Here is a 10,205-nt window from a genome sequence, read left to right as displayed (position 1 = left end):
ACATGGACCCTCAAGCCTGTTCCCCAATCATTAAGATCCTGGCTGATCTTCTACACAACCTCCATGTTCCTGTCCTCTTAACATATTCTTAGATTCCCTTCATCCCCTGAAACTAATCCATCTGTCTCAAATATACTCATAACCTGTGGAATGAAATAATTTCCTGTCACATTAATCCTAAGTGACTGACTCCCTGACCTGAAATGACCACCCCAATACTAAACTCACGTCTGGTGGGGGAAGCCTCCTCTTCACACTGACCCTGTCAATCCCCCTCTGAATTGTTTTCAGGAGATGGGATGACTTCATTGTTAACCCCTGTGCAGAACATTCTCATTTCAGATCAGTTGTTCATTCCTTAACCTGATTCTTTCAGATGATTGGAGATTTCCTCATCTACACCACCCACCTGAACCACACCCCAGAGTGTCATGGATCTGTCATTGTGAGAACAAATGGAGCTGTCGTTCCCATTGAGTGTCGTTATTTTAGGTGAGAATCTTTACTCGCTTTGTCAATAAGATCTACAGCTGCTGGTGGTCTCTTAAGTTGTCCTAAAGTGACTTCTCTGCCTTTCCAGGAAGGGCAATGTGAGTAGTGACCACATCAAGCCCACCTGGATCCCATTCAGCTCCACCAAGTCTGGAGAAGGGCATCTGTCATTCTCTCTGAGCCTAATGAATGGTATGTGATGGGTGGATGGGGAATGATTTCCTGTACTCACTCACTGGGAGTTAGAGCCACCGTCTCTAACCCTTGTCCGCTTGTACTTCAGGTGACTGGCTTACAGAGCGCACTTCGACTGTCTATTACCAGGGTGAGCTCATTCACATTGAGGCCTCTGTTTCAATGACCAACCACATGCCCCTGAAGCTCTACATTGACCGCTGTGTAGCTACATTGAGCCCAGACAAGGACTCCACCCTGAGATACAGCATCATTGACCACAATGGGTAAGGAGCTCTCTGCTTTCTCCAGCTGCTCCCATCTCAACGGCTTCACTTGATTCACTTCCTGTCCCTTTTTAATCTTTCTTCAGTTGCTTCCTGGACAGCAAAGCTGAGGACTCCTTTTCAACCTTTGTGTTGCCAGGAGACGAGCGGGAGCTGGACAAGCTCCGGTTTGACCTGGATGCGTTCCGTTTCCTTGGAGATGACCGTTCCTTGGTAAGAGGAAGCTGATCATTGGGGTCTCCATATTGGGAGGGAGTCACAGAATCATGACTTGTGTTGAATGTTTCCCTCAGATTTTCATCACCTGTCATCTGAAAGTTGCTCCAGTGGATCAGAGGGATTCCAGGACCAAAGCTTGTACTTTCCAGAAGGTGCACAATGTGTAAGTTTCCCCCTCTCTCCCTAAGGGATGTGTTGTGTTGGGATGTGATGCACAACCTGGTTGATGGGCTGTTTCTCTTGTTTAGCTGGACCCCATTGGAGGAATCAAGCATTGACATTTGTGCCTGTTGCCATGTGGGTAACTGTGGTGCCACAAGGGAGTTGTGGTTTGGTCCCAGAGGAAGGAGAGATCTTGTACCTGAAGCTGGTAGGACATTGATCCTCTAGATGTTGGAGATCCCCCTTTCCCCTCTCTAACTGGAATGTTTGTTTGTTCAGAGTGAAGCTGCATTGAAGTGGGAGGGTGAGGCTTCACTTGGACCCCTGCTCACTCTGGATACTGATGTGACCAAGCTGGCAACAGAGTCCCTAAATGAGGCTGAGCGAAGAATGCAGGAGAGGTCTCCAGGTGGTGATTTGGCTGACTGCTGGTTTCCATTGTCCCCTCAGTGTTTCCTTCACTAACTATTGGTTTCTCATTGCTTTGTAGGTGTGGAGTCTGAGGTGGTCCTGATCGTGGCCCTGACTGTGACAGCTGTCTCTCTGATCTCTGCTTCATTGCTGGCCTTGTTTCTGTACAGGAAACACAAGCAAACCCGGGTCAACCAGTGACCAAATGATTAATAAAATAGTGATTCCTTGATCTTCTGTCTTGGTGTTGATTTGTCTCCATCCTCAACACGTTAAATGTCTTCATGGAACTATTGGCTGGGTTCAGTGTATCCAAGCACAGAACTAGGCCTCCTGAATGATGAAACAACAAAAGTTGTTGAACAAACTCAGCAGATCTGTCAGCATCTGTGGAGTGCAATAGGGTTCATGTTTTGAATCCAGATGATTCTCTTCAGTTTTTCCAGGAGTTTTTCTTTTTGTTTCTCATTTCTATCTTCTGCAGTATTTTGCTTTTATCTCCTGAATGATGGGTTTACTGAAGGCAGAGAGAAGCACTAACTTTCACTCCTTTGGGATGCTGCTCATGTTTCTGCTTACATCAGACCCCTGGCTCCTTAACTTTAACTACCTGGTGTGGTTTAGGGGCAGTGAGCAGGTCTGGGGCCTCCTTGTGTACCTGCTCCTGAGCCTGGCTGGTGTGGGTGTTTACTCAGGCTGCCTCATTCTCTTCCATGGTTGTTCACCCCCTGGAGAGGGACACACTGTATCGGAATGTGAGGTTTGCTGTGATCAGTGGGTATGAGTTCACAACTGCAACCATTAGTTTGATGACCCATTAGAATCTTTGTGACACATGAGCTAAAAGCTCTTCAAAATTGATTTTGGGCAGTGATTACTCATTCTCACTGAGCAAACTATGCACTATAGCTTGTGAATTGTGGGGAATAGTGAATGTGCAGATCAAGCACAGAAGGTGGCATGAGAACTAGCATAGTTTTGTAACATGGTTTGAGAGAAACATTAACTGCTAATTACTGGGAGGTAATTATTTTTCAAGTGCACCAGCTTTCCCATCTTAATACAATCTTTCTGTACATGAATCAAACAGATGAAATCCTACAATTTAATGCTGATTTGAAAATCCTCCTTTCCTCCCAAAGGGATTCTTTATATTTTTGGGCATTTGATCGTTCCCTAGTGTTGATATCACTGGACCTGTCATCTAGAGAACCAAGCTAATGCTCTTGCTATATGTAGTGGAATTTAAGGTCAATTAATTTGAAATATTAAAAACCCATCTGGTTCACTAATCCCTTTGAGGAAAGGGTATCTCCCCTCTTTACCTGGTCTGTGTGTGACTCCAGACCCACAGCAATCTGGTTAACACGAAACTGCATTCTGCAATAACCTGGCAAGTTACTCAGCTCAAGGACAAGTGCTGGCCTGGTCAATGGTGCCCATATCCTGAGGGAAGGTTTTTAAAAATGTAGGATTGAATTCTGAAAACTAACAGTTACACATCCAAAAGACTTGAATTATGAAATTAAATAAGTATGTATGGGGCTAAACTGTCAAATTATTAGGGTTGATGAATGAGTGTGTATGGACTTCCAGAGGGTATTCAATAATCTTTCACAGACAGAAAGGAGGAGAAATGAAAATGGTGATTGAGAGAATCATCAGACCATCAGGATGTGGCAAATGTTGCTTCCCAGGGATCTGATCTGGTACCTGAACTTCATTCATAACTTCAATATCTAACTGTCTATTTGCACAAGTTTTCAGGTGATGTTAATCATCAATCCAAGAGGGAAAAGGACACAAATGATGTTGAGTGAGTGGGCCAAACAATGGCAAATGTCATTCCGTGCAGGCGAGTAAGGTCAACCACTCTGGAACTAAGCAAGGGAAAATTATGTTTTTGTCTGAATGGTGGAGGAAGAAAGATTTGAGAGAATTATAACAATCATTATAAACTAGTGTAATGAAGATTGTTGGAATATTGGACTCTCAAAGGGAGGGATGTGATGCTTCAGAGAACCTTGGGTACACACAAATCTGGACTTTGGGAACCAAACATCAAATGACATTTCTGTTCTCAGATTTCAATACTGATTGTTTACATCCCCAGACTTCATTTTGCTCAATGTTTAACTTTCCTGATTTTGAAGATTGATGGCTGGTCTGATTGAGCTGTTTAAACTGTTCCAAGGATTTGGTAGGGTAGCGATGGGGGAATTATTTCCTCTTCTGGATTACTTGAAGTCTGGCTCAGCCTCAGGTATCTAACAGTAAGACGGATGGTGTCATTGGAAGGGAATTTATGTAATCAGCTCTTTTAGAAATTATGTGCTTGAACCAGAACCACAACGAGAAAGCTTCATCCCCAGGATTACCCACATTTAGGACACATTTGTCTGTACAATCATGTGACTACTAAAGGCCGTAGGAAAGGTTATATCTACAATCACGACATTTCCTCCCCCTTTAGTTTTCTTTACATTTCCTATTTAAAAAGCATATATTAATCCACCACATGTTCATATATGCTTAGGTCATTTGGTTAAAGATTAAATCTTTCTAATACATTTAGAGTAGCGTAGCTCCATCATTTCGATTCTCCCACTGGATTGACCTGATCAGGAACTGCAGTATCAGGGACATCCTTCGACAGTAGTAGTTCAGAATTTGGGACTTCAACAGAGACATCGGGTATGTCTATTCAAGTGGATCTGTCGCCTCAGGGATTAAAGGTTCAAGATGTCTTGTGGAATAGCTGATTGTTGGAATGACTTTCGAAACCTAAGATGATCCACATGTTTTCAAACAATCTGGTCTTTCATTTCCACTTGGAATGACAAGTTTCAGAGAAAATTATACCAGGAACCCAACTAGGTCCATTTCCAAAATTCGACACGAAATCTGAATTTCCCACAGGAAATCTTCAAACTTTACTATGAATACAGTGATTTAATTTCTGTCTACTCTGATTCTACTCTACCTTCCCCTTTAAGTTTGGAAACACCAGACTAACCTTGTATGAAGGTGACGTTTCATCACTAGTTCAGATGGTGTTGAACCCGTAGTTGCTGAGGACTCATACAATAATTGAGAAGAACGTACTACATTCGAATTTCTAAAGTACATTCGGATAAAAATTCTACATTCCTGATGTGAAAGTTTGCACTGATCTTTCAGCTAACCCACTTGATGAGGGATGATATTGTGCTGTTTAATATGTTTCATTCCATTTAAATTCATGAATCTCTGAAATTCTGTACTAGTAAATGCTGGACCGTTATCCAAACAATGATGTCCTCTAGGCCACGTATACTGAAACATTGGCACGGCTTTTCAATAGCTGCGCAATATATCAGTGATCTAATTTCATACACATCCATTCACTTGGAATGTGCATTGATGATCAATAAAAACATGGTGGAATGGCTTTATCCTCGCTCATCAGTATAGTTCAACACACTGGTGAAATGTTGTTCGTGCAGACACTGGTGTTATTTCCTCACTCCAAATATTACTGATAAACCTTCCTTTTCAAGTTGTAAATTGCCCTTAATGGCTTCAGAGAGGGTTCTGGAGACATAGACGATTGGCCTTTCGGAACCATCATCCATCCTGTGTGACCATACCACTCCCACACTGTAAGGAGATGCTTCAAGCACCACAGGTTAATATTAATTCTTTTGATGGGTCATAATGTACTAGTAAACATGATGTATGTAATAGCTTCTTGACTTTCATGAAGGTGCTTCTCGTTGTGCATTCTATGACCAAACATGGTTCTTTTTGAATAGTAAATGTAAAGGTGTAAACACTGTTGACAAGTTTGGCAAGAAGTGACTATAATCATTTATCGTTCCCAAAAAAGACTTGAGTTCAGCGACACTGATTGGAGAAGGTGCCATTCAATTTCCCTGACTTTCTCCTCTACTCCTTTGGCATCCACTCGGTGACACAAGTAAGCAAATTTTGTCACTTGGAAGGCATTTTTCTCTTCTTTCAGCTGTATACTAGCTTCCAAAAATCAAGTTGAAATCTTTTCTAGGTTGACCAACTTTTCGGCTTCCGTTGACCCTGTGATTAGGACATCGTCCAGGTATACCACTACACGGGGAAGTACTTGCAGTAGACTTTCCATGATCCTTTGGAAGATTGCACATACAGATTATATGACAAAGGATGGGTGTGTATATTGTTGCAGCCCTTGTGCATGTTAATGTTTTCGTGCTGGCTAACTCTAGCTGTTGGGATGCATGGCTCATGTCCAGTTTGGTTTAGGATTTTTCTCTAGCTACTTTAGCGTACAAATCATCAATCCTTGGGATTGGATATTAAGCTGGTTTATGTGATGATGAGATATTAATGTCTATAATGTTATTGGAAATCACTTTTAAAATGGAATTGTAGGGGGTCTTGTGACTGTGTGTTTGACTGTGTGAAAATTAATTAGATTAATGTCAGCCAGTCTAGGAGCTTTGATGTACAGTCATTCTGAGATGTTAATTAGATGAATATAAGGAGAAGGTAAAGTGTAAATTTGCATTTGTTGATTAAAGGATTAAAGGGCAGGACTAAAATCTTGCACCTAGCTAGAAGATGCCAAGCAATGTGTTTACTTTTTTCAGCTTATTAATAAAATTGGTGGAATGAAAGGATATTATTGTTAGGAGATGTAACATTAACAGCCTGGTGATACAATGGAAAAATTACATTCAAAGAAAACACTTGTTTAAACAGAAAAGTGTTTGTGTGTGTAAGGCAGAGGCATTCATGATCTGACCAGCCTGTAAGCCTTAAAACTGTGTCTGCAAAGGAACCAAATTGTAAGGAACCTCATTTTGAATTTGTAAGGCCAAATATGCTTTTCCTGGTGTTTGTTTAAAGTCTATGGTTATTGTTGGCTTGGTGGAGATTTACCTGGAAGTGAATAATTTGCAGATTTGTTTAAAAGTTACGGTGGTATTAATTTGTAGATGTGTAAGTGGTCAATTCATTGTTAAGTTAATAAATGTTTAATTTAGTTTGATATAAAAACATTTTGAGGCACAGTGGTTTAATTCCGAATTCAGACCTGCAAATCAATTATACCAGTTGAAAATACAGGTTATGAAAGTTGTTCAAATTTCCCTCTGGGATTTAAACAACTCAGCCTTTACCAACTGCTGAGTCATAATAATTGGGGGCTCTTGGTAGGATAATATTTGTAATTTTTTGCTTAGTTCAGAATTGGTGAATCTTGAGGATAGGAGTACGAGAAGCACTTTGTATTCAGGAGTTGGTGAAGCTTTTTGTTAGTGGTGAGGCTGTAAGATGCCTTTGGAAATTGCAAAGACTTGTCTGGGAGTAGAAGATATAACTCTGATTGTGTTACAAATAGTATCCAAGGATAAGTTAACAGATTTGGCAGTTAAATTAAAATTAGTGTTGCCTGTAGGGGTGAAGAAAGCAGATATAATTAAAGGTACAGCACAGCATCTACAGTTGGAAGTGATACCTGACAGCAGTGAGTCACAGCTGGAGGTAATAAGACTTGATTTACAAATGTAGATGTTGGAACTTGAACAATGAAAGGACTGAAAATATCTTGAATTAGAAGCAAAGGAAAGAAAAGGGCATTTCAAAGGGAAAAAGCAGAACGGCTGGAGAAAGAAAGGAAGCTGGACCTGGGATTTCAGGCAAGAGAGAAGGATAAAGAAAGAGAGGCAAGGGAAAGAGAGAAGGGAAGAGAAAGGGAATAATTTCTTAAATGGTTTGAGGTTCAAAAAGAGATCTGAGGTTCTGAGGAGAGTTCTGATGATGAAAAAGCCTTTAACCTAAAGTCCAGAGGGGAGATGATTAGATTTGTACAAGCTGTACCAAAGGTTAAGGTAAAAGTTGTTGAAGCATTCTTTATTTCATTTGAGAAGATAGTGAAAATGATGAAATGGTCACTGGAGTATTGGACATTGTTGTTTCAATCCAGTTTGTTGGGTAGAGCAGATGAGCCTTTTTCTATCTAAAGAGGTATCAGTGAAATATGATGTGATGAAAAAGGATATTTTGAGTGAATAGGTGTTAGTTCCTGAGGCCTACGGGCAGTAATTTAGGAATATAAGATACAGGCTGGGCACACCTATATATTTAGTCTGAGAGAGTAAAACAATATAATTTTGACTGGTGGATACTGGCATTAAAAATAGGGACAACCTTTGCAACTTTTAGAAAAGAAATTCATCTGGAAGTATTTAAAGTTTCAATTCCTTCGGTAGTGTGAACTCAAGTGGGGAACAGAGAGTTCAAATGGTAAGACAGGAAGCAGTTCAAGCTGACGATTATGAGTTAGAACACAGAGCTAAAGATTTTTTCCTTTAGCTTTTTAAATCCAAGAAGGATAGAAAGTTGGAAGGTGAAAGGAAGTGGGTTGTTAGGAAAGAGAAAGGGTAGCTGGAAATTCCCAGAAAGTTTTTTTCTCAGAAAAAAACGAAGGTGCTGAGGGTAGGAGTGACTTTTGAAAATTGAGGTGTTTTCATTGTAATAAAGTGGGGCATACAAAGTCAGTGTGTTGGAAATTACAGAGAAGATCTGTTGCAATTATTGGGGTGCAGAAAAATTCTGGAAAGAAAATTACTGTGGCTTCTGAGGTTCAGGCACAGGAAAAAAAACAATTGTTTGAGAACAGGTAAAGCAGTAAGATTCAGTGGAAGGTAAAGGAGTGGGAATGTGTTCACAATTTATCCAGGAGAAACCAGAGGGGGAAGTTGCAAAAATGTTAAAGACTTTGTGTGTGAAGAGAAAGTCTTTCCATGTGTCCAGGGTGGAGTAGGTAAAAATGTTAACAGTTTAAGAGTCACAGGGGCTAGTCAATCATTAATGTTGTGGGATAGTGATATTTGTGTTGAGAGGGATTACTGCAGGAGCAGGTGATAATAAATGGGGTTTGTGGAGATGCTAAACATTCCACCCTTGTGGATTTCAAAAGCAAATGGAAGAAAGGGGAAGAGATTGTTGGAGTTGTGGAAAAATTGCCCTTTGCAAGGTTTCAATCTATTTTCAATAATGATATAGTTGGGTCAGAGATTTGTGTGATGCCTCTGGTGGTTGAGTATCCTGTAGCAGCATTTTCAAAAGAGGTGTTACAGACAGAGCATCTTGGTTTGTTTCTACCTTGTGAGGTAAAGAAATCACAGGCTCATAGATTGAAACAAGAACCTACAAGCAGGGGAGGCAGCTCAAAGGCAAGAAGAAGGTGTCAAAATCCAATCAGCTGGCTCTGTGTTTAATAACACTGTTCAGGAAGAAAGCACAATTCAGCAGAAATGTTTAACTCAAGGAGGTGATTGGGGTTACAGAAAAAATGATTTGCAATTAAAAAAGTCATATCAGGCAGCTTACTCAAAAAAAGGCAATGTGTATTCCACTATGTTATTACCTTAAAGGTAATGAGAAATGAGAAAATGGAGGCCAGATTATGTCTCAGCCATTGAAAGTTGGAGTGAGATGCAGCAGATTGCTAGCCCATTAGTGTGTAGAAATGAGATGTTGAGAATTGGTCAATGAAATTCCAAATGGGTGGGGATTGGGGGGGGGTGGTGGGGTGATGGGGGGAGTGTGGAGTGGGTGGTGATATTTAGGAATTAGCAAAACAGAGGAAAAGATACAGAGGTTTTTTTCTTGGCCAGGATTGCACATGGATGTAGTCAAGTTCTGTAGAACATTTCACACATGTCTGGGAATAGGGAAATCACAAGCATTGATTAATTCCAATACCAGCATTTGAAGAAACTTTTACTATGGTCATGATTGATTGTGTAGGATCCCTCCCTCAGAGGAAAAGTGCAAATCAGTACTTACTGACAATAATTGATGTGTCTACCAGGGTCCCTGAAGTGATACCTTTAAGAAATATTAAAACCAAAAAGATTGTGGAGGAGTTCACTAAATCTTTTACAAGATATGGTTTACCTGAGGAAATTCAATCAGATCAGGAGTCAAATTTCATATCACAGCTAGTTAATGAAGTAATGAACAGTTTAGGGATAAAACAGTTTAAGTCAACAGCTTACCATCCAGAGTCACAAGGGGCTTTGGAAAGATTGCATCACACTTTAAAACTATGATAAGAGCCATACTATCAGTAGAATCCACAACATCAGGATACAGGAATTCCATTTGTGTTATTTGCTATTTGAGACTCTCATAATGCATTGCCTGGTTTTAGCCCTTTTGAAATAGTTTATGGTCATGAGGTAAGGGGACCACTGAAATTGATTCATGAGAAATTGGTGTGTCAAAACTCAGAAACTATTCTCCTGGATTACATATCAAATTTCAGGGAAAGATTGAACATAGCACTTGAGTTGTCTCGGGACGATTTAAAGATGTCACAGCTAGTAATGTAAATGAAGGCTGACAAGAAAGCGACAGCTCAGAGCATTGTATCTAGAGAGAAAGTGCTAGTTCTGTTACCATTCCTAGGTTATT

General features: G+C 40.4%; 1 protein-coding gene across 1 annotated transcript; it reads left to right on the top strand.

Annotated features, from left to right (window-relative positions):
* The first annotated feature begins 376 nt into the window (after positions 1-376).
* On the top strand, positions 377-1,946 carry LOC121271233 (zona pellucida sperm-binding protein 3-like). Its single transcript, XM_041177060.1, has 7 exons — positions 377-492; positions 581-684; positions 776-953; positions 1,040-1,166; positions 1,247-1,335; positions 1,421-1,542; positions 1,825-1,946. The coding sequence occupies exons 1-7, from the start codon at positions 377-379 to the stop codon at positions 1,944-1,946; spliced, it is 858 nt and encodes a 285-aa protein (XP_041032994.1).
* The last annotated feature ends 8,259 nt before the right edge of the window (positions 1,947-10,205 follow it).

The sequence above is a fragment of the Carcharodon carcharias genome, chromosome 30, assembly GCF_017639515.1.
Source record: "Carcharodon carcharias isolate sCarCar2 chromosome 30, sCarCar2.pri, whole genome shotgun sequence".
In the NCBI taxonomy this organism is placed as follows: Eukaryota; Metazoa; Chordata; class Chondrichthyes; order Lamniformes; family Lamnidae; genus Carcharodon; species Carcharodon carcharias.
Note: the sequence above shows the minus strand (reverse complement) of the source record. Positions and strands in the feature narration are given on the sequence as shown.